The sequence below is a fragment of the Crocodylus siamensis genome, chromosome 4 (genome assembly GCF_052110815.1).
Source record: "Crocodylus siamensis isolate JL-2025a chromosome 4, ASM5211081v1, whole genome shotgun sequence".
Lineage (NCBI taxonomy): Eukaryota > Metazoa > Chordata > Crocodylia > Crocodylidae > Crocodylus > Crocodylus siamensis.
The window spans coordinates 214,059,283-214,084,530 of record NC_143398.1 but is presented as its reverse complement, the minus strand read 5'-3'; the positions used below and the strand labels follow the sequence as shown (position 1 = coordinate 214,084,530).

Here is a 25,248-nt window from a genome sequence, read left to right as displayed (position 1 = left end):
AAAAATTAAGAAACCGGCCTCTCCCCAGGGTGTTTATAATCTTAAAAAAGAGAAGCACAGGACATAGAAGACAAAAAGGGAGCCTCTGTGGTACAAAAACATAAGAAGTTTAAGAAATACTATTTGAAGACTGAAAGCTCAGATTTTAAAATGTGATGAATGAGACAGAAAGCTGGAGAGATTTAAAGATGAAGCATAAGAAGCCTTTGAACTTTACAAGAAAAAGTTCACATCTAATGTAGAGGCCACATGCAAAATGGCACGGGCACATTAGAGGAACCAGAAAAACCTTTCAAACAAGACACCTCAATAGCTCTGGTAAGAAGTGTAAAGAAGATACAGGAAAGGCAAAGTGAAGAAACTGGAGAGAAAGTGAGAAACTGGCAAACTAGTAGAAAAGGAAAATGGTTGATTTGAGCTGCAGTAGACTGACTATACTGAAGACATGCGTTATCAGTGGGAATGGAGAGAAGAAAGTGAAGTACGTCAGATTACACAGAAGGCAGGGCAGGGTGGCACTTTAAGTCTAACTTGTTCACGGAGGCTGCTTACAGATGTTTAAAACAAACAAACAAAGTATTTTTTCTTCAAACTCGCCGCACTCCCATGCTGTGCCCAGTGCATGCCTCAAAGAGGCAGCACACATTAGTTGGACCGAGCTCACCCAACATGTATATAGATTGGGTGCTTTAGTGGGGTTTTTCTGGCACTTTTATCTAACAGCTGACTGAATCAGCTTTAGACAATAGCGCCAAAAAGCCCCACTGAAGCGCCTGATCTATATAGATGCTGCAGGGCTAGGTCAAACTAACACTCTGTTTCTTCCGGTAAAGCACATTTTAGGGGTGGGTGGGGGGCAGGTTAATGTCTGTAAGCAGGCAGAGGCTTTTGTAAGCTACGGCCTACTTTGTCAGATGTTATGAAAGGATCACTACAGCGACCTCTACACCACCAGTTTTTATTCTAAGCAAACCACTAGCTCCATCAGCTACAGGAAAGCTTTACATTACAACCAACCAGGACTGCACATCTTGGGGATTTGTAGCAGAGATTTCTACACTTACAATGCAATCCCAAAACTGTAGTCACTCAGATAAACAGAGCCAGACTCAGATCCTGCTGTGACCTGCTAAAATACCAATCCTCTTACAAAGACAACAGAATCCCTCTTGCTGTCACTTACCAGTTCTCCATCTCGAACATCCTGAACACATCAAAATGGCCTCCTACCCCTCCATAAAATGACGAACATCCTAAAACACCCTTGGCGGACAAGCCTGTCCTGCCTTATTGGCAGACCCACAACCTCAGATGGCATCTCTCCAACAAGAGACTACCCAATTCATATTCTCACCAAAGCACCAGGCCTTGCAATGGATCCAGATACCAGTTATGCCTCCTCATCAATACAGCCATATCATCGCTGTACCAAACAACACAAATGATAAAATCCAATGTTCATTTTACTTTCTTTGCTACCAACATAATATATATCATCACCTATTTACAGTGCCCTTTTGCTGTCTACATTGGACAGGTGGGGCAATCCCTATGTGCAGCAATGAACGGATACTGATCTGACATCAATTCTAGAAAGACATAAAGCCTGTGGGTAAAAGTAAAAGAACACTTTAACCACCTTGGATACCATCACAGTCCTCTGAGTACCTGTTCTGATACTACAAACTTTAAAGATCAACTTTGATGCAAAGTTCTGGAATAAGATATCATCCATGAAATGGACTGTGATAAGTATGGTCTCAACAGAAACTGGATTCTTATCTCATTACCTGGATTAGCTTTTATAATCCTTATGTCCCTCAATGGGCTAACTGCTTTCTTTACCTCTTTTGATCTCTTCAACCCATCTTTGCCTATCTCGGCAGCATCCCATCCTTCCTCCCACTTCCCCTATCATTTTTATTTAAAACATTTTATTCCTTTCACTTTACACCCCTTCTCTATGCAAGCCTATTCATAGTATCTGACAAAGTAGTCTGTAGCATACAAGGCTAGGGACAGACGTTCAAAAAGCCTGAACCTCAACTGATTCAATCTTTGCCAGTTAGTCTAACCTGGCTAGGCTAAACCAGTTTGTAACTGTACACACATCCCAGACATGCAGGCCCATACCTGCAGTGGCTCAAGCTAGGAGCCAGGGGGGCACTAGAGCAGCCCTCCTCCTCTTCCACAATGCTGAGCTAGGGGGTGTGGCCAGGCCCCAGCAAAGCACTTTGATTAGGTTCAGTGTTTATGACTCCATTAAGAAAACAACAGAGGGACTGCTTCTGCCTTTGTCCCGGCTGCCACAGCACCGACCGTAGCCAGCATGTAGTCTGCTAGCTAATGCTGTGCGTCTGTGTGAGGCACAGGGGACAGCAGAATCCCTGCTTGGAGGGGACGGGGGGAGCAGAAGTCAGGCAGATGCCTGCGGTCTCTCCCAGAGCTGCAACCAGGGAGCAGAGGGGAGGGGCCAGCCCAGCCCAGAGAGCATACCAGGATGTTGGGGGAGTCTGATTTAACTTAAACCAGGAAGGGGTCTGGGACAGACATTGCATAAACTAGTTTAACTCAAATCAGTTAAGTCTGATACTACATTCAACCAGGTTTATCTCAAACAGGTTTCAGCCATTTTCAAATTGGTTTATGTACACTGAACATCTGTTGTTACAGGTTTAAACCAGTTTCTGATCACTTAAACTAGTTTGTGTGTAATGTCTGTCCTCAGCCCAAGAGCTCATGCCTCTCTGAAGAAGTTAACATGAAAGGTGCTACTGTTTCCCACCTTCTACTTAACTTCAGGCTGACACAGCTAACTACTTCTCTCTACTTTTAGGTTAAAATACTCATGAGAACTTCTAAAAAGGGCTAGAAATAATTATCTTTTTAATTTTGTTTGATAAAAGAAGACTACATTTGAAAGTTTAGTTTAGTGTTAAATAGAATTTTATTATGACTTCAGTAGCCATATTACCAAAACAGTAAACACCCAAGAAGAACTGGGAATTCTGAGTTGAAATCCCAGTTCTGTGGTTAGAATAGAATTTACGGGACTTAGTTACAGGAAGTACTTAACTTGTAAGTTCCATTTTAGCTGAATGACATCAGGGTGGTGCTATTTGCCATTTAAAATGAGTAGTAGCTATGTAAGTAGCAAATGAGGACTTATTGGTCAATCATTTGTTTTTTGGTACAGATGATCCAGTCAGCCTCTGCTACCATGAGGAATTTCCAGGCAGGTTGCCCGGAGCCTTTTAAAATCCCTAGCTAGCTGGTAGCTGAAGCATAAAAAACACCTCAGGCACTGGCTGCCTGGGGCCCTATGCATGTGGCAATGACAGGAGGTGATCAGGGGACCCAATCAGCCCCTGTCACCGTGAGAGGCTTCCAGGGAGCCCTGTCACCCTTGCTGCCTGACAGAAAGGGTGGTGGGGCTGCCTGCAACCCAGAAATTTTAAAGAGCTGCTGGTGCTCAAACACCAGCAGACTATCAAAGAACCAGTTCTCACAGACAGTCCAAGACTGGAGAACACCATCGAACTCCAGCTGACTGTCATCCCTTTAAAGATCCTGGTGGTAGAAAGCCAGAGCCTGGCAGCATTATCTGGGCTCCAGCTAATTTCTGCCCAAACATTTTAAGGGCCCCAGGTGAGCCAGTGCTTGTGGTGTTCTTTGGCCTTCAGCTGCTAACCAGCTGTGGACTTTAAAGGACTCCCAGGCAACCTTAGACAGGAAAATGCAGCCAGAGTGGCGGTATCAGGTATTGATCAGCTGATGCCATGGCTGCAACAGCTGATGGGGAAAACCTGTCAATGGGCACCTATGCATGAGTGCAGAGGCTGCTCCAATGCATTGGAAATTCAGAGCGTCAGAACAGACTCAATCGAGTCTGCTGGAGAGTGGCAATTACTGCGCTCCAGCAATCTGCTGCATCTTGTGTATCAGTGTCCCCATGCTTAAAAATAACAGTGGGGTCACTTGAATTGAAGCTGATCAAACAAGCTTTAGTTCAAGCACCCCCAGGGTCATTTTTAAGCATGAGGACACTGATAGATGGGACACAGTGGCGCTTTAATTAGAAAGGCTCTTGGAGCCACTCTAATTAAAGAATCACCCCTCCCACACCCCAGAGCATGAGCAAAAGTGCTGAATGAGCCTGTCTGCTCACTTACAGGTGCCCCGGGGCCAGAGAGGAACTAAGTGGTAAACCCCTTTCTGGAGAACATACCTTTGTGGTGACTTTGGAGTAGTCCATGTGTGACCACCCAGACTGCTCCATTTTATAATGGTATAACATTTCCTGTAAGTACCACTTCTGAATTATTGGTATGCTTTGTTCTGGTACTGAACCTGGTTGCCATTTTTCATCTCTACTGTTTGAGCATACCAGCTACCACTAAGATAAGCTTCTAGTCTTCTAAAAATGTTGTTTCCACTATTGCATGCAAAGCCTTGGCGAATCCAGATAAGGCAGAGGATATTCAGAGCTTTCACCTTCCAATATTATTATTTTAATTCCTCTCACAGTTGAACCATAAACCCTGATACCTCTATAATAAACAATGCTGACTCCATTCAGGCAGAACTTTCCAGTAGTTTTCCTGTTCTGTTCCAGTTAGTGTTTTCAGTTCTTAAACTTTTCTCCCCGCAACCATATGGACCAGGGTCGTCAACTCAAGAATGTTTTTTCTACTGGCAATCAGCAAACTTTTTACTGATAGCCAAACTTTTTTACTGATTTAAGATTTTACCACCATGTTTTATATAACGTAAGTAAAACCCATCTGCCAAGCACTGGATAGCAGCAACAAGGGTCTGGTTCAAATTTAGGGGTTTAACACCAAACATAGTAAAAAAAGTTTGGTTATCAATAAAAAGTTAGCAGATAATCAGAAAAAAAATTCCTGGGTTGGCAACCCTTCTTGACTGCAGCAATGGTTTTACACCATACTGCTTCTACCTCAACAGTCATCTGCTAACCCCTATGCCCTGATATACCTGACCATACACCGAGCTGCCTTGCCCCAACCCACCTCTAGCCTTATCCCCACCAGTTCACTCCCCATCCTGGAACAGACTGCTGCCTCTCCCCACTCCCAGCTTAGCAGCTCTGTCCCAGCCACGTTACCCCTATCCCTGTACCTTTGAGATGTGCAGCTACTAGAAGCAGGGGAAGGCCAAAGGACAACAGTGGCAGCATGTGGATGGAGAGGAGTCTACAAACTAGGGCCTAAATAACAAGAGTTCCCTGAAGAGTACTGCACTTTTGCTTAGACACCAGGTTCTCCACCATCTATCCACTGAGTTCACACTTGCCTGGTTTTTTGTTTGTATTGTCTTTACGTGTGTGTCTGTGAGAGAGTGAGTGAGAGAGAGAGAGAGAGAGAGAGAGAGAGAGATTTTCCACAATTTCAGTCTGGTTTCTTTATGTAAGATTGCTAACACTTCTGATGCACTTTCTTTATGAGGGCCCTGATGCAGCTGATCTTTTTTATTTTATGCATCCAACCCTCCAATCCTGACCCCCTTGAATTCACAAGGATAAGATTTATCAACTCAGACTCTAACTGGGTATCTTTTAAACCTGGGGGGGGTCAAACATATAGCCCATGAAGACCCATCATCTGGCCCCTCATGCAGTCCTTAGGTATTTAAGCAGACCCACAACTGGATGCACCAGACTGGCCCCACATGCAGGACCTAGGACATGATCCACATATTGTGCCCACCCCAGCCAATCCAGAACATGTATTGCATGCATGGGGCCAATCTACTACCATCCTCACGTGCTACACCCTCCTTGCCTGCAGTGTCTGCTCTGGCTGGTACGGGACGTGGCAGTCACTCTTACTGGCTCAACGTAGGCACCACATGTAGTGAAAGTCCTGGACTGACTGGAGCAGGCACTGCATGAGACATAATCCCAGACCATCCAGAGCAGGCACCACAGCCACTGGATCTTTCATATGGCGGTGGGAGAGTTCCTGGGACAAATATAGCCATTTCTGCACCATTCATTGGGCCTATAGATCAATCCTGCCTGTGGGGCCAGATGAGTTTGATACCCCTATTTTAAAACTAATAAACTTGCTTATTGTAAACCCCTGCACTTGCTTATTGTAATTTATTGTCTTACAGGATTAATGACTGTGACTAGTATTTTAAACAGGAATTCAAAGGTTAAGAAGTGAACTAAAGCTGAAATGGGAAAGGAGATTAAGGCAGGGATTATTAAGGTTCTTTTAGGTATGTGAAGAAGCTCGGCAGAGTGAGGACGGTATCAAAGAATTTGAGGCTAAATAATCTGCCAGTATTTTTGGCACTGGTATGTTAGATTATTTCGCCAAACTACATTGCTTGAAAACAAAAAGTGCAAAAAAAAAGTCCATTTTCCCAGGTTGAAGGAAGTGTCAAATAAAGACCACTGTTGAGGTATTTTCAGACAGTTTCAAACTGCTGACACTCTTAAAGACGTGCTATTTGCCTTACATATCTAACTAACTTTGCTTCCATATTTGTATTTTCAGTAAATTGCTGTGTATCAGTATCCCTGAGAGTACGTAAAAGGAAGTGGTTAAACTACAAATATTTGTTGCATGAATAACTATTAAGCTAATGGAAAACTGGAAGGTTTTTAAAGGCGACCACTCTGCATTGTGTTGTTAAAAGCATATTCCATGTCATGAACAGCTTACAGTATTACCAGAAATAGATAAGTAAAAACAGGTCAGGAAAAAAAATGGAGATGAACAAAGGCCTGGAGATTTTCAGATACAAATTCAGTCACATTCATTATTTGCTAGTCCTTATAGAAATTATCAGATTTCTAAGCTTTGAAATACAAGATGCAGTTCAATTTATAATAGTGTCTTCGACTACTGCTAATCTTTCTTACTCTTTATAAGAGACTTTAATGGCTAATCAATTTTAATCTATTTTAAGGCAACTTCTTTGCTTGAATACATTATTCTCCTTTTTAGTTTTTCATATTTTTGACATTTTCTGCCCATTTCTTTAACTTCATTCTGTGGTTATAGTTTCCTTTTGTAACATACTTTGAAGGGTGTTTTCTTTCTTGTAGAATGGATGCATCTACATGTGCCTCTTTTAAGTGGGCTTAGCCTAAAATCACCATTTTAAGGTGCATTCAGGGTACATGTCTACACGTGCATGCCCATAATGCACTTCAAAAATAGCAACTTAAGGTGACGTGAGCCTAAATTTGATACCCGCATAAAGCAGGTATTAAATTTAGGCGGGCACAGCTAAGTTGCATTACTGCACATGTAGATGAACTAATGCATAGTAACATGGTGTGCTTCAATGGACATATATTGCATTAATGTGCATTAACATGTCTGCAAGTGTGCTAATGCATCTTAAGTATTCACATCTAAATTTAATCCACCTTAACGCGCATTAGCATGTCCATGTGTAGATGTGTGCCTAAATCACCTTAATGTGCCTTAAGCAAAGGCACATTAAGTTTAGGTGTGCATACATACATGTATAGACATGCCCAATGTGTATGCAGTATCTTACTTACTATCCATACTAAGGCTTTTGCTCCCTTTCAGGTAACAAATATAATGGTAGGACATAAAATAAAAATTTTCCCTCATTATGTTATCGTCTATGCATTAGGCTTTCATTTTTAGGACCCTTCACTAGTCCCCTCACTTCAAACCTTTTCTGTAACAGATCTGTGCTCCACATCCTTGTGGGATAAGATACAACAATACAACCCATTTCTGCTTGGGTTTCCAGGTTCCCCTGGGAACCAGCTGTTACTTGACAGACTACTTTATGGATAGGGGTGCACCAATAAAGACTGAAGAGCAGCTTCTAGCTGGTAAGTCTGGGCAGGGAGGGGTATGGGAGGAGGGGGTATCAAGGCCCCCACAGGGAGAAAGGGAGTAGGGCTAGGGCAGGGGCAAGCATTGCCCAGCCAGGGCAAGGCAGGGCAAGGGACAGAGCCATGAGTGGCTCATCCAGGGGGCAAAGGTGTGCAGGACTGTTTCTGCCGCTGTATGAACGCCTGAGGGAGGCATGCGAGCATGTGCCCCCCAGATCTGTGAAAGGGCAGGCTGCCCACTGCAGCCTCTAGCGGGGGTGGGGCTGGGCCAAGGCTGTGCTTGGGGCAGGTTACGGCCATGCTGGTAAGGGAGGCTACAACCACCCCAAAATTCACTGTAGCCACTCTGTAACCCGCTTCCCAGCACCAACATGGCCCACCCCACCCCACCTGCTCCAAGCGCAGCCTCGGCCCAGCCCCCACCCACCAGGAAGAAGCCAGTGCAGCTCCTGACCCTGAGCCTCCCCTCACACCACGCACAGATCCAAGGCAGAAATGCCCTCCATGCCTTCCCCAGGAGTGCATGCAGCAGCTAGAAGCTGACCCTCCCCCCCACTTGCACACACTATTTATCAATGACATTATTGGCCACATCTGCCAAGAAAAGCCAATGGCCAATAATGTCAATTTTCTTTTTATTGGTGCTGATACAATATGTGTCAACATATCGGTACACCTCTACTTATGGGCAAGAATTTTTCTTCAGGAGACTGTGGATAATAATATGCAGTGACAGAGAAACAGCTCTTCAGAACAAAGTACAGGCAACCCCCACTTAACACTGTTTTGCTTAGCACTATTTTGCTATAATACTTATTTTAAATTGATACCTGATTTCACTTAGCGCTCAGTGAGTTTTGTTATAATGCTCATGGCCGCCATCTTGGGTCATTAAAAACAACTGTGGTTGCCATACTTTCAGTTTTGCTTAACACTTCTTTCACTTAATGCTTCGTTTTTCAGGAACCAATTAAGAGCCCTAAGCAGGAGTTGCCTGTATCATTTACTCTGCCAAAGGTTCACAGCACTGGAGAAATTAATTTAAAACCACAAGGAGACCTACGTGCCTAATACAAATTCTGCTAAACCCTTATGTCGACCTGCCCCAGGCCTGCTGTCTCTCTGGCCTCTAGCAGATGTTAATTTAATGGCAAGGTATGAGCTGATCTGATTCATGATAGGATCACATGTCCTACCCTGCCCAATTTGTTCAGGGCAGACGAGAATCTGATGGTGTTTAACACCGAAAAAAGCAAGATTCTCCACCTTGGGAGGAAAAACCTGCAGCATCCTTTTTAAGCTTGGCAGTGCTATGCTGACTAGCACTACAGATGAAAGGAATTTGGGGGTCATAATTGACCACAAAATGAACATGAGCCTTCAGTGTGATGCTGTGGCTAGTAAAGCGAGCAAAATGCTGGCTTGCATCCATAGATGCTTCTCAAGAAAATCCCGGGACATCATTCTCCCATTGTACTCGGCCTTGGTGAGGCCGCAGCTGGAGTACTGCGTCCAGTTTTGGGCTCCACAATTCAAAAAGGATGTGGAGAAGCTTGAAAGAGTCCAGAGAAGAGCCACACGCGTGATCAGAGGTCAGGAAAACAGACCTTACGATGACAGGCTGAGAGCTATAGGACTTTTCAGATCTGATGGCCACCTATAAGTTTATTGGTGTCATCACCAGTTTCTGGGGGAATGTTTTGTCCACAGAGCCCCCCATAGGATGACAAGGTCAAACGGTTATAAACTCCTGCAAGACCGTTTCAGGCTGGACATAAGAAAGAATTTCTTTACTGTCCAAGCCCCCAGGGTCTGAAATAGCCTGCCATCAGAGGTGGTTTCAAGCACCTTCTCTGAAAGCCTTCAAGAGAAAATTGGATGCTTATCCTGCTGGGATCCTGTGACCCCAGCTGACTTCCTGCCCCTGGGACAGGGGGCTGGACTCAATGATCTTCCGAGGTCCCTTCCAGCCCTAGTGTCTATGAACTCTATGAAACTGACCTTAAACTGACCTACATGGCCATGACCTTTCAACCTGCCAGTACATTTGGAGCTGTGCACGGTGCAGTGAGTGGCACTGGTCTGAAACTGCTAGGCAAGGGGCTTAAGTTCGTGTGATGCATCTGGCAGCCCCAGCTTTGATCTTAACCAGCTGGGGGACCTAATCAATTCCCCCTTGCCTGGCACTTGCACTCAAACCATCCCTAATTTTTGGACCGGGAAGCCTGCAATCTCCAACAGAGACAGGGCTGCATCCCTCTCCATGCCAACAACCATTTGATTGTCAAAATGAGTAAGTGCTATGCCACATATTTAATTTAAGGTACCATATGAACCAGACACATCAGTGGCTGGCAACCTTTACAAACTGGGCTGGAACAACCTGGATTCAATTTGACATGGGCTGGTGGGTTTCAGCAACAGGGAGCTTTGCCTGCACCCGCACGGAGGCCAAGCAGCTAGGAGTTGAACATGTTTTGCCACTGTTTCTCTCCACTGCCTCTGGTGCAACTGGCGACCAGCTGGAAGTTGAGTCCACACCACAGCCTGGGGAAGCAAGATGGGGGGCAGGAGGGATGCAAAGAGAAGTGGTGGCAGGTGCATGAAGCTACAGTTAAAAATTAAGATCTGACAACCACCTTTTCCACCTCACTTCAGACGACAAGGTGTAGAACTGAGAGGTGAATTCGAAACAATTTCTGTTGTTAGAACCACAGAAAAATAGAAAATTAGGGTTGGAAGGGACCTTCAGAGGTCACGTAATCCAACCACCTGCTCAAACAGGGGGGTTGGACTTGCTTGAAACAAAGTACTCTGAGGGAGGAAGAACTTGGTGGTAGCAACAGATAAAATACGTACGTCTTTCTCACACTGCTTAACAAAAAAAAATTAAGCAAATTTCTGCAATAATCAAAATGAGATATTATCAAAAATACTGTTCGGGAAACTCCTCGATTCTCTTCAATGATAGAAACATGGCAGCATTTCACGTGGAAATCTTGTGGCCTTAAGAAATACTTTTGAAATGGAACAATGGAATAAATTATATGTTAATAATGCAACAGTGACTTGATGATATGTTTGAAAATGGATGAACATGTGAACAGCTTTTCTTGAGGAAAACGTATTTTATACATTTATAGTGACAGGTTCTATAAATGTCTGTCCAGATAATTTTGACTTTAAGCCAAAAAGAGAAAGTAACTTAGCTAGACTTCCTCCTAAACTCATCTGAAACTCCTAATGTCTATGAGGTATCCCAAGTCACTTGGAAAAATAAAATAAAAAATACACAGTCTTCATTTTCCCACATTATAGCATCAGTGTTGACAAGCCTATGGTATAGAAACATTCTAATGAACCTTTTTAGGACTTAGTGCTAGTATTCAAAAACAGATTAGTGGATGTGAATGCCAACTGCCATTTCAAAATTCTGACTACAGCTCACATTTAATTCCATTCATTTCACTTCAGAACACCTGGATGCAGTATGTGTATAAAGCATCCCGATGCAAACTGGAAATAAGGTTATGGATCCAACTGATTCTTACAAAATACCTGAAATTAAGACATAAAGATGATAGAAATATTTTGTTTTGTTTCATGGATTGACAGCATACGGCCTTTGAGCTGAATCCAGACCATGGAACCAGGGAGCCTTGGCGACATGTTGGAGGTATGCTGGCAGTGAGTGACTTTGCCTTTGATGGGGCTAGGCAGCGAGAAGCTGTGCCTGTGCCGCAACTGGAGGGCTGCACAGGGAGAAGTGGCAGCAAGGAAAAACTGGTGGCAGCCAGGTCAGAACACCAGCGCAACGTGAACAAAAGTCAGACTGTTCCAGTCTTCAGCTGCAAAAAGTTCTCAACTGTTGATCTTTTTGGTTCCTTTGTATATTTGAACCTGACTAATTTAGGACCCTGTGAAGTGAAGTAGTTAAGCACATGTATTAAAAGCATGCAGGTAATCCTACTGACTTCAGTGGGCCAAGCCAAGTGCTTCAAATCAGATATGCGATTGCTTTGTGAATCAGGGTCATCAATAGCACCTCTAGCACTCAAGAGATAGGAAACTGCTCACAGAACAATATCCATATCTTTTCTTGAAGTGCCAAAACTTCCATTTTGCCCAGGTTATACATTTTTTGTGTGCGACCCACTATAACTCCAATGTACTTTTATTAATTAAACCTACACAGAGAGCTTTAAGGCTGGCTGCTACTTCAAAGGCATAATAAGCCAGTGGAAGAGGAAAGATCCTGCATTAAATGAAAGAGAAAATCGCGAGGCCTTGGTCCATGGGATAAAACAGTTTAACATTCCACTGTCTGCAATGAATATTATAATATAAATTCTAATATTATAAACTTAAATATTTGACATCCATCATTAGCTTTTTAGGATAATTTACCTTATCTTTGATTTTGTCAGCTCTGGTATCCAAAAGCTGGTTTTTGTTTTGATCCTGGCTGCATTTGTGACTTCCCCCTCCTGAGGTTATAGCCTTTGCCTGTCCTGCAGAGCTTGCAGTGGTAGTAGATAATACAGATGTACTGATGCCAGATACAGATGTTGTACTGTTTCCATTTACTGATCCATTCATACCTTAAAGAGACAAAACGGCATTTACAGAATTTCATGCATCAAACACTGGTTTCTTTAGTGAGACTGGTTTACTAGTACCCCTTTGTTAGGTATGCGAGTCATAAAAAGTAAAAACATTTAGCATTCTGCATGTATTTCTGCCCAACGAGCAATTTGAAGTTTATGTTTTTTAAGTAAAATATGCTCAGCATTTATAAGGAGAAGGATTACTTGAGTTATCTGTAGCCTCCATCGGAAATCTAGAACTGTGTATTTTCAATAAACAAATTTGGAGCTTAATCAAAATAGATAAAAAAATGTATATGTTTCAAAATAAAGGGACAAATCACACACACACACACACACACACACACACACACACACCAGCTTCCGTAGGATACTTTCATATTTGAAACGTATATAGAAAGGCATACGTGAATAGGCTCTGAAGAAAATTCTATCCAGGGAAGAAGCTGCTCAGATGAGAGAGACGTAGAATGGAAAAAAATGGAGAAAGTTGTAGGAAACCCAGTTGGAACAACATCTAGGTCAGGGGTGGGCAAAATAAGGCCCTGTCAATTGATCCTATCCAGCCCATTGGCTGCTGCTGCTGCGAACCTGAGGAGGGAAGGCTGCGCCCTACACCATTCCACTCTGGGGCAGCCCAGGACCAGGCCATGCAGTGTGCAGACAGCTCAGCTCTCACCCACCCTTACCCGGCTTCCTGTTGGCACTGTGGCTGCGTAGCCCTGGCACCAAAGTTGGGCCTGCAAAGGATGGGGCATGATACAGCATGCTGCGTAGCCAACCCACCCACCCATCCACTAAAATGAGCTGCTGTCACCGCAGCACCACTGGGCAAGTCTGTGCTGGCTGCAGGTGGGGGGGGTGGGGAGTAGGGTAGAAAGGGGGGCAGCTACCTCCAACTTTCCCAGTCCAGCACAGCAGCAGCAGTACATTGTGGAGAGCTGGCAAGCAGGCAGGACAGCTACTCGGTATGCTGCATTGTGCTCCATCCCATGCAGGCCTGGCTGCCAGTGGCCATGGTGTCAGGACAATGCAGAGCATCTCCCTACCCCTCCCAGCCCTGAACAGCTCACCAAAACTCATTAAGAGGCCCTCCAGCCCAAATAATTGCCCACCTCAATCTGGGTTGTAGTTTAACCAACTACCTATCATGAATTAGAGTTTCTCAAGAAAGTATCATTAAAAGAAGCGAAGTTTTTGATTCCAAAGCGAACAGACTCAAGGGCATTGAAGAGAATTTGAAAAATGTTCCTGAAAGTATCCCATCTACCAAGACCTCAGCATGAAGCTCTGTCAGTACAGAAACTGTATTTGCACACTATCTATATAGGATGTGTAAAGGCACTGGATAAACTATGGTTGCAAATTTTGCGAATTCTTAAACACAATTTAAGAAACTTGAAAGCCAATTCTAACCATTGTACCTTCACCTGTTTGAAAGAGCCAGCACTCAGTCATGTAAACTTCTACAATGCATCATACTAGGCCTCAAATTCTGAACTCAGCACGCACTTCAAATAGCTGGGCTTAAGAATAGGTGCTGGTATGTGGTGAACATTGAGAAACAGGAAAATTGCCTCCATCAGAATAAAGAACTTTCTGACAAACACTAACCTCCACCCATCAGGAGCTAGTGAGGACAGATTACACAACAATGGGACGCCCTTCCTTCTCCTACATGCTGCTGCTTAGGATATATGCACACCTTACAGAGTCCCTGACATGAAGTCTCCTCTCCAACTGGAGAGTGGTCACTCCTTAAGAAGGTGGATCCTAAACACACAAAGGAAGTCCATTCTGGCCTGTAGGAAAGGTAGCAAAAGGACTGACCCCCTTGGCTCAGTAGAGAACTCATGGACCTCCTGAATCTGAAAAGAGAAGCTTATAAGTGATAGAAATCAGGAACTACCACTAAGGAGGATTATGCAGCACTGGCCCGCTCCTGTAGGGAGTGGACCAGAAAAGCCAAGGCTGAAACCAAACTCAAACTGACTATGAGAATCAAAGACAATAAAAAGTCCTTCTTCAAATACATAGAAGTCAGAAAAAAAACAAGGACAACATCAGACCCTTACTGAACCAAATGGGGCAGCTGACAACTGACACCCAGGAAAAAGTTCATCTCCTCAATGATTACTTTGTGTAATTTTTCCACCAGCCCACAGGGATCACCCTGCCTGACAGGAAGCAGGACTACCAGGTTAAGGGCAATCATATGCCTATAACTGGTGAAGATCTTGTGAGGAAACAGCTTGAGAGACTGGACATCCACAAGTCAGCTGGCCCAGATGGAATGCACCCAAGAGTGCTAAAAGAGTTGGCTGATATCATAGCACGACCAATGGTGAGGATATTTAAGAATTTGTGGCACTCGGGAGAGGTTTCTGAAGACTGCAAGAGGGCCAATATGGTGCCTGTCTTCAAGAAAGGAAGGAAGGAAGATCCAGGCAGCTACAGACCAATCACTTTGACCTCAATCCCTAGAAAGATCTTGGAAAAAATTATCATAGAAACCATCAACAACAGGCTAATGGGAGGCAACACACTGAGAGATAGCCAATATGGATTTGTTGCGGGTCTTGCCTGACCTTCTATGACCAGGAGATGCATCACTTGGACAAAGGAAAAGAGGTTGATGTCATATATTTAGATTTAAAAAAAGCCTTTGACTTTGTCTCCCAAGATATCCTCACGGTAAAATTGGGGAACTGCAGCCTCAACGTCTTACAGTTTGATGGCTGGGGATCTGGCTCCGTGGTCAGACCCAGAGAGTGATAATCGATGGAACAGAGTCTACATGGCTCAGTACTCGGACCAGTACTCTTTAATATATTCATGAATTATCTGGATTCTGGTACCAGAAGTAAATGGACTAAGTTTGCGGACAACACCAAATTATGAGGAAGTGTGATCATGCCAGAGGATAGGCTGGCAATTCAGGCCAACCTGGACAGGCTTGCAAGGTGGGCAGATCAAAACCTGATGACATTCAACATAGAAAAATGCAAGGTGCTCCACAAGGGGAAAGAACCTACATCATATCTATAGGCTCGGCAATGCTACACTCACTAGCACCACAACCGAAAGAGACTCGGGGATCACGAGTGACCACAAGGTGAACATAAGCCACCAATGCAATGCCACAGATGGCAAAGCAAATAAAACTCTGCCTTGAATCTACTGATGGATCTCAAGATAGACCCAAGAAGTCATCCTCCCACTTTCCTCAGCCTTGGTGAGCCCACAGCTGGAGTACTGCATCCAAGTCTGGGGTCCACAATTTAGAAAGGATGTGGAGAAGCTTGAGAGAGTCCAGAGGAGAGCCACATGCATGATCAGAGGACAAGAGAGCAGGTGTTATGAGGAAAGGCTGAGAGGTATGAGACTCTTCAGCCTAGAGAAGTGAAAGCTCAAGGGTGATTTTGTGGCAGGCTATAAGTATGTAAGAGGTGTGCATCAGGAACTGGGAGAACATCTGTTCCCCAGGGCACCCCAAGGGAAGACAAGGTGTAACAATCACAAACTGCTAGAAGACTGTTTTAGACTGGACATAAGGAAAAACTTCTTTACTGTCCAAGTCTCCAGAGTCCAGAATAGACTCCCCCCCTAGAAGTGGTGCAAGCACCTACTCTGGATACCTTTAAGAAATGCTTGTTGCTTATCTTGCTGGGGTGACCTGACCCCAGCTGACTTCCTGCCCCTTGGACAACGGGCTGGACCCAATAATCTCGCAGGTCCTTTCCAGCCTTAATGTCTAAGAAATCTATTAAACTTCCTCTTTTAGTGGAACAATATTCATTAGAGAGAAGCCTAGTTGTGAACTTATGTATCTGCCTCTTGACATTTTGTTCCTTAATCTGTTGCACATTGTTCTAGACAAATAAACAAAGGCAAACAAGAACTCAGAAATGTATTTCCTAGAAATGGTAGTCAGTTATTGAAAGCCCACACACAGGTATCTGATGTCATAATAAAATCATAATGATTTTAGACAAGGCAAGGCTGAGGATGGATTGAAAGTAAAACTCAGACACACTCACAGAAACAGATGGCGTAAGCTCAACCTGGTTTTATGCATCCTACCACTTCAGCTGTTACCTTTTTCTATGCTGCTTCGACCATTTTTTCCTGTAGTTCTTGAATGGAATGAAGTGGAATCATGATTCTGAGTGGGAGGAGCAAACAGTGGTGGTATTCCCAGCAGTGGTGGAAAAAAGGCTGCCCCTGTACGGGTGTGCACATCTGTTGTTCGCCACCATTCTGTACCTCAAAGAAGAAGAAAAAAAAATCCTTAAACATCAGATACCTCAAATCTCTCTCTCTCTTTTTTTTAATTGTGCTCCAATCAACCCTCTATTTGTAATTTACAGTTAATTTACCAGGTTCTGGCTTTTGGCAACGAGCAGAGAGGAATTACCATGCAAGCCTCAGCCGTTTATAAGTCTCATTGACCTTTTGGGTGACTTGTGGTCCCAAATCTTGAGTATTTTTTGACATTACACTACAATTTGTTTTGATGCTGAAAATACACACTTGGAAAAAAATCCAGAATACTAAGAATATTGTATCAAAATTGCTACTTTTTAGGACAGGGTCCATTCACGCAGGCCACTTCATAATTACTGTGGAGTAATTTACCTCAAACCTTACTCCACAGCAAATTTAGCTCCCACCCCAGTCTGCCTCATACAATGGAGTTTCAGAAGGGATCCTCACAGAACCATTGCTTAGCTGTTTTCTACACAGGGGAAATTATTCCAGGACAGAAATGGGGCTTTTAGGTCTCTTTAGGCCACTTGTGCTCTTTTATGCAAAGTAGAGTACAGAGCAGCTAATGTATCACCCAGAAAATATAAAAATAAACAGATAACATAACCAAGTGGGATATCAGCTTTTGTCTTAAGTGAGTCATAAAAACTCTTCAGACAGGCAAATCAAATATACAGCTTTGTGACATGGCTCCTTTATTATTAAGTTGAAGAGCATCTTAACATTTATATAGCACCTTTCATCTTCCCAAGATGCTGTAAACAACATACAAATGGTATCATTAACATGCAGTTCTACCTAATCTACAGGTTAGCAGTCAGGCAGACAGCTTGGTAAGCATACTAAGAATAGCCACATAAAGGGCATGTGGATTGACCCAAGGACCCCTTTGCTATACCAGGACCTTACGTTGAATGAAGAGAAGTCCTCTTCAAAATATTCTTTAAAATAAATGTATCTATTTTGCACCAAATACACTGAGTAATTCAAGACAGACCTTTTTTAAATTGCTTCTAAGGGTATGTACAGATGTTACACTCTGATCCACCAAAACAGGGTTAGGTCGATCTAAGTGCTGATCTGTACATAAGCTTAGAGAGGTTAGATCAGCCAAAAAATGGCCAGCCTGATTTAAATTAGTTTACCTGAGGAGGTAAACTAAGATCAGGAACAGTAGGAACAAGTAGATGGACTAAAAAACAAAAAGTTTTTTGGGGCCATCACTGCTATTCTTTAAAACTCCTGGAAAAAAAAAAATCAGTCCTTTAAGGTTTCATATAGACAAGGGTTGCTCAACCTGTGGCCTGCAGAGCCAGAAACATGGCAGTGAGGGAAGCAGTGGCCATTCATATGGTCACCTCCCCCTGCCAAATTCCCAAATCACTGCCAGTCACAGCTGGGCCATACCTCCCCCCCGCATCTGTATGGGGGTTAGGTCACACGTCCTCTCCCTCTGCTGAGCTGGGTTGGGGCCAGGCAACGTCCCCTTCCCCAGCCCCAAAGACTGGTCTGGGGACAGCCCATGCCCCTTCCTCTATGGGGCCAAGCCATACCCATTTTCCCCATGGAGCTGGGTTGTGGCTAGGCCATACCTCCTCCTCCCATGGGGTTAGTTTGGGGGTGGGCCTTGGCCCTTCTCACCCCCATGTGAGCCAAGCCACGCTCCCTTTCCACCATGGGCCAGGGCATCCCCCCTTCCACTCTGAGGCCGGGTTGCGGCTGGGCTGCCCCTCCCTCCCACATGGCCAGACTGTGCCCACCGTGCTAGCCCCAGTGTTAGATTGGAACCATTGATGGGATCCAGTCCATGGACAGGCAGGGCACTGCCCATTCAGCCCACCAGGGAAAAATGTTAAGCACCACTGTTATACACAATTATGGTTTTAAAAAACAAACAAACACAAATTGCAGTGTTAGGAGATCCAAAGACATTTTCAAAACAGCAGGAACTCTGAACAAATTCCATATGATTCATTTGGAAATCTAAAGAATCTCTTGCTCAGCTGCACAGGAATTCTTCATTTTTAGAGAAAAATGACACCCACAAATTTCACAGAATATGAAAGAGGGAAACTGCACCAACAGTACATTAATACTGTTGTAATTTACAGACATAATTCTGCAGTAATTTTAGTGATATTAGAGGAAGGGAAGGGAAAGTGAATATTAGATAATGGAAATGTAAGGATTACGCGTACAAATCAAAGGTATTCATGAGAGTGAAAACTAGATTTTGAGCAATGCAAGTGAGATACAGACTGGGTTTTTAACTTGTCATTGCGTCTCTGAATATAAAGCAGGTACAACAAAACAAAGAATAACAAATTCACGGTACAAAATGATAGGAAAAGGATTATTTCTCTTAAAACGCCATAGAAAATACATAGAATACTTGAGAAGTACATGGAGGAACACACAGAGAATGGGGATTGGGGAACATAACAAAAATAACCCAGAAAACCATAAAAACTGCCTGTCCAAGATACAAAGTTTCAAATTCAAAGATTTAAAATACCATAAAACAGTGATATGCAGTAGCTAAAGTAAACTTTAAATATTACCTGACTAGCAACCTGCCTGTCAAGACTGACCGGAGGGGAAGACACAGAACGCCGTGTGCCACCACCTCCCAAGAACCAGGGGAGAAGGGGGGAAAGCCTGCACATTATGACTGCTGCTGCCAGCCACCAGCCCACACTGCCACTGTTCTGCATCTGGCCATGAGCCACGCCAACCCCATGTGCCACACCCCCTGCTCCATGTCCACCCCTGCCCAGCTGGCTGTCTGTGCAGAGCACTCTGATTGGTTGTCTCAGTAAACATTGTGATTGGCTGCCAAGACAACCAATCAGAGTGCTCCAAGAGCGTTATGGACAGACACACAGACGGAATAAGCTTTTTATATATATCGAATATTACATTGAATGGGGATCTATACAAGCCAAGCCACTACTTTAGCAAGATAGGAAACAAGATTTTTGGCTAAAAGTTTAAGAAAACCCTTTTACTATATACAATCTAGCTTGCTTTAAATACAAAAAACAAAAAAAACCCTACAAATTTAGGGATAAGAGGTTCCATGAGATAGAAGTATCTCAGAGGTCTCTTTTCCAAGACCATCACAAAAATGTAGATATTTAATCATGTACGGCTTGATCTAAAGGGGCGCTTAAGAGCTGCAACTCCCACTGAAGTAAAATAAATGATTTTCTTAAAATGGGAAGGACTGGAGACAGTGGAATCCCTTGGATGCTCAACATCCCTCAGAATGAGACAAAGTGATCTTCTGCACCTACATCCATTAGATACATTTGTTACAACTTCATGAGTCATTCAGCAAAACAGAGAAAATGACTGAATTAGAATATTGTCACAAGATATGTGCATCTCCTGCTTTGAACAGAATTTTACCCTTCAAGGTTTCACCTCAACATGCATTTCCTTCAAATGCCTTGGCTACCTAGCTATGTGTATAAGACTATTAGCCATCCAGTGACAAAGTCCTACTTCTTTTCCGCCAACATGATATCTAAGATATATTGTCAAACAAAATAAAAGGTTACAGAGAAATAGCTGAAAAATTTACTCTAGGTTATTATTACCAAGAATGCACAAAAAGTCTTATTCAATTTTTCAAACAGAATCCTATCTTTTATTTACTTATTGAGTTCTATCATTTTATAAGTAAATAAATATCATTAAATGAAAGAGCATTAGTACAAGGTCAAGTCCCTAGTTCTGGTAAAAAGAACCTCCCCTTTTGAAGACAAAATCTTTGTTGCAATCTACAGAAGAATGAATTTTAAAAATTCCCTGAATTAGTAAGTGAAGACTTTTAAAGCATAGACTTTACTGCAATGCTCAATTTATTAAAAGGACAGTTTAGCATTCTCAAAAGTAAGTATTTAAAGGGATATATGGGAAAATACTGGCATCTTACAGCACCCAATACTGTGCACATAGTCACAAAGCTCTTTCTTGCAACATTCTGCAATTGATGGGATCACTAGAGATTGTTTTAATGATTTTACAAAATGCTACTAGAAAAGAACCATATATAACTTGTAACTAATTTATCTAAGATTAGGCAACAACCACCATTTTCCATACATAGAGATCATAGTGATCTGCCATTTGCGATCCTGCTAACTACCCACAATTTGACAATTTGTAGGGTCAGAAGGTGGTACTCACACTTCAACAGTATAAACTGTTCAGAAGAACCAAAACAGTTCAGGTTCCTGAGTCACAATTATGAAAATAATTTAGACACTTACATGTCTAAGTTCCCTTGACTTCTAATGAAACTTAGACTTTAAGCTGCATTTTTTAAAGTTACTTGGGACCCTAGATCAGTTAGGGGCATTTGAGAATTTTACCTCTAGCCCCTGATCAGCAAGCGAAGAAAAAGATTCAGTCTTATTATCTATCAATCACAGCTTGAGCTTACAAAAGCAAATTAACCTACTCTTCCTTTCTTGAGCTTGATTAGAAAGAAACTTCACCACAATAAGGTATTGCAAAGAAAGGACAGTTGAAAAACTTCAAAGAAGAGAGAATGGGTCTATTAATACTGCACCTTTTCTCATTATTAAATAAGCACTTTCTACTATAAAAGTATTGATGAACACGTCAAATAACAGAAATGAAGACATGTTAGGACAGAAAAAAAACTTAGGCAATAACATCTACTTCTTGGTTATTCGCTAAAGTGTTTCTTTGAGGATCACTGTCAAAGAGCTGAGTCACCCAGGCAGTCTGCAATTGTGCTCTCCTTTTCTCATTTTAGGAACACGTTTAACTTTATCTAGTCACAGAGCTTAAAGGGTCTTTGCCAAAGGAGAACTGAACCCTTTCTACACTGCTTGATGTAAATTCAAATCACTCTTTGTTTACTTGGATTAGGACAGTTAACTGTTCCTTCTTCAGTTCAATATTCTTTGTAACACACGTTTACCTGGAAAAGGTGCTAGTTGGGGATGTGCTGCTAAGGCTGTGGGTGTACCAAGTGTCCCCAAGCCACCAAACTCTGAATGCCCTGAGCTGGCTGTATGTAGACCAAAGACTGGGTGGCTGACCATTGGGAAGGCACTCGACACTGTGGACAGGTTACACGGTTGATCCCCAGCTGTTCTGAATAAATGTCCTGAGGGGAAAAAACAACACTTGAAATTATACTATCAAAACAGATGCTAATCATGTGAAGCCCAACCCTCATGCTTACAGAAAAGTTATAAAAAATTGTTTCATATTTGTAGAACTGTTGTGCAGTTTTGTATTTATTTCCAATCAGTTTTTTCTCTATAACATTTCCTTTTGGTTCTTATAAAACACAGATATTATCTGGAAACATTAGCAACTGTAATAAAATATTTTAAATAAGGATGAAAATTAACAATACATATATCATTTTTGGTTTTTTAAGCCGTGGAAAATAATCATATTTGCTTTATATATAGAGTAGCATCAGAGGCAGGTTACAGGCCCTAATGGACAAGAACTATTTGACAGTAAATTTTTCTGTACTATTTAGAGGTATATTCTCTTGTACTCAGTCAGGCAAAACTTTAACTATTCGTTTAGTAAGGGGACCTGCAAATTAGGCTTCTGGCAAATTAATCATGAATCAGAAAAAAAGTTTTGGATGTTTAAAGTTACTAAAACACAAAAAGGTCGAAGATTCCACAATGTTACTAAACTTCTGAAGACCTAAAATAAGTTATTTGGCAAATGAGCTTCAGAGAACTTTTAATTTAAAATATTCCCTTTCATAAGTCTAATTATATCATATCAACCCGCTTTCTGACTGGAACACTCAAAGATGAAGTAACTAAAAAGGCATAATTTCTCTTTACAAAAACCAGAGTTATATGCCCTTAATGTATTGTGTTCAATTACGTGTTTCATGATCCCTTCTATTGGTTCAGATAATTTAACTAGCACTGACACAATGATTCTGTGATACCTAGAATCATTCCTAAAACTTTATTTTAAAGGTACACTTCTTGCTCTCATACTTTTTAATGAAAAGTTGCATATTTGTTAGCATATTGGCCAAGTCATCCAGCACTCCTTAGAAATCACCATCTGGACCTGTTGATTGGTTACGCATTAGTTTATTTTAAGACCTCCTCTTTTGACATTTTACTGTCATATTTGAACAAAAGTAGATCTGATGTTTTAAAATTTTAAAGATGCACATTTATGGCTATGTTACAACTGGTTAGCTATCTATCCTCCATGTTGGGTAAGAATTTTAATCATTTTTTTTATTGGACTTGTAATTTTAGAAGCAAAACTGACTTTCTAAAATGAAATACTGGGTTTTGATATAATCCTTCTCATATGACTGTTGGGCCGAACATTTGAGTTGGTCTTACCTGTGGTCCAAAATTATATTTTGAAAATTCCAATAAAAGTCTTTTTTGGGCTCTAGAACAAGCTGGCCCAAGGAAACAAACAGGTAGGGAATTGAGGAACCGCTTTCTACAGACTGCCCTAATTTGACACCAGATCAATTTATATACAGGTCCTCCATCATTAGTGTTTTATTAGCTGTAATTATCTGTGCTCTCCCTCTCCATTAAGCACTCAGTATCTTTTCCCCCAATCTACAGAGTGGTGGTAATTTCACTGATTTGAGATTTGTGCCCACACAACTTATACTTCCATTTCTTACAGAGAAAGGTGCTTTACATTGTTTGGAATCTTTAAAGGAAAGTACTGCTACAACCTGATCTGTCCCTTATAAGTATTAAAATAATTCAATGTAATTTTTGTCATTATACAATATTTCAGAAATGTATAAAAGTTAAGGTTCTCTTGTACTGCAAGGCATTTTAATCCACTTAGTTCAGTATTTTGTTTTTGATGTAATTTACCATTACCTCATCTTCATACCATTTCATCTACTTTGATTAACTGCATCTTATCGTAACTTTAGACTGTGAGCTTCCCTTGGCCAGAGTGCTCTAGTTAATTATCCGCGTATCACTAAGTCCAAAAAAGCTCTGATGCTTCACTGGATCATGTAAATGATACAAATACCAAACATAAACATGACTATCATCTTCTCTACCTTCTCATAGGTAGGGACCTACTAAAATCATGATTTTGCAAATTTCATGGAAAAAATTAAATACCGCATTGCCCATGAAAGCAGGCCGTGTCCTTGAAATGTGCGAGGAAAAAAAATACAAACAAAAAAACATTACCGAAAACAAAACACTGGCTCCCCAAAGAGAGCCAGCTGTCCTCACGGTGCTGTGACCCAACCACACAGCCCACTGGGCAGGGGGGGAAGGTGGAAAGGTGAGCTACCGGCACACAGGGGAGCCCAACATGGCTACTGTCCCCACCCCTTGCCACTGACTAGCTGAGCGCGCTACCTGTCATGCAACCCCTCCTGTGTCCACCAACTGGTGGCAAGGGGCAAGGCTGCATAATGGACAGCCCTCATAATCAATCAACAGCAAGAGGGAGGGCCATATGATGGACAACTCTTGCAGCCAATCAGCAGTGGGGGGGACGCAACAGAGCCCCTCAGCCAATCAGAGGATCTATGAAATTGGCTGACTGCTTCCTTGAGCTGGGTAGACCCCTACTAATAGAGACCTATTGAATTTGTAGTTTTACAGATTTTACAGATTCCACAGAGTCCAGGCAATGCCTATAAAATCCAGGGTGGGGGGGGAAGTAAGGGAATGGGAGAAGGAGGGAGAGGAACTTACAGAAAATGAAATGCTAGCTCCCCAAAAGGAGCCAGCAATCCTCAGGGTGCTGTAGCAGCCCTGCCGGGCAGAGAAAGAGGAAGAGGGGACTGTCCATTTGAAGGACTACTGGCTGCTGTTTCTGCCCCTCACTACTGATTGGCTGCAAGGGCTGCCTGTCAAGTGGCCCCACCCCTCCACCAATTGGTGGCAAGGGCAGGGCTGCATGATAGATGGTCCTTGCAACCAATCAGTGGTGAGAGGCATCGCCACATGACAACGGCCCGTGTTACCAATCAGTGCCGAGGCCACCAGGGCTCCTCCGCCAGTTAGAGGTGTGGAAGGTGCACCTGTCCGGAGTACCATGAGAGCTCAAACAGCCACGCCAGTGGCTCAGCAATGACACTGGCCAATTCCTTCAGCACCCATGGATGGAGGTCATCCAGGCCAGCACTAACTGGCACTAACTTTTGGCAGTCTGGGGCCTTTGGATATCTGTCTATCCTCAAGTTGGGGGGATTGTCTTGGTCAGTATTAAGGAATACTGAAGCAAAGAACTCATTGAAGTGTTCTGCTTTTTTCTCTGCGTCAACCACCAACTGACCTGATTTGTCCTGCAAGGGCCCTATGCTACTCTGCGTTTTCTTTTTCCTCAATATGCATCTGTAGAAGGACTTTTTATTGTCGTTAATTGTTGTATCCAGCCTAAACTCCAGTCCTGCCTTGGCCTGCCTGACTCCCTGCAATAGCACACCAGGGTGGTGTTTGCCTCCTCGGTTGCTGCTCCCTGCTTCCACTGCCTATACAT

The 25,248-nt window shown here is 42.7% G+C and overlaps 1 protein-coding gene across 22 annotated transcripts in view; it reads right to left on the bottom strand.

Moving 5' to 3' along the window:
- BAZ2B (bromodomain adjacent to zinc finger domain 2B) overlaps positions 1 to 25,248 on the bottom strand; it is a 296,517-nt gene that overhangs the window by 103,489 nt on the left and 167,780 nt on the right. For 18 of the 22 annotated variants that reach the window (XM_090045644.1, XM_090045643.1, XM_090045645.1 and 15 more), the window contains 3 exons: positions 21,689 to 21,877; positions 16,561 to 16,728; positions 12,263 to 12,456 (listed from right to left, as the gene is read on the bottom strand). In XM_090045644.1, the coding sequence (XP_089901770.1) occupies positions 12,263 to 12,456; positions 16,561 to 16,728; positions 21,689 to 21,877 (551 nt within the window). The remainder of the gene's footprint in view (positions 1 to 12,262; positions 12,457 to 16,560; positions 16,729 to 21,688; positions 21,878 to 25,248) is intronic. The other 4 variants (XM_090045638.1, XM_090045655.1, XM_090045653.1 and 1 more) reach the window with 2 other exon arrangements.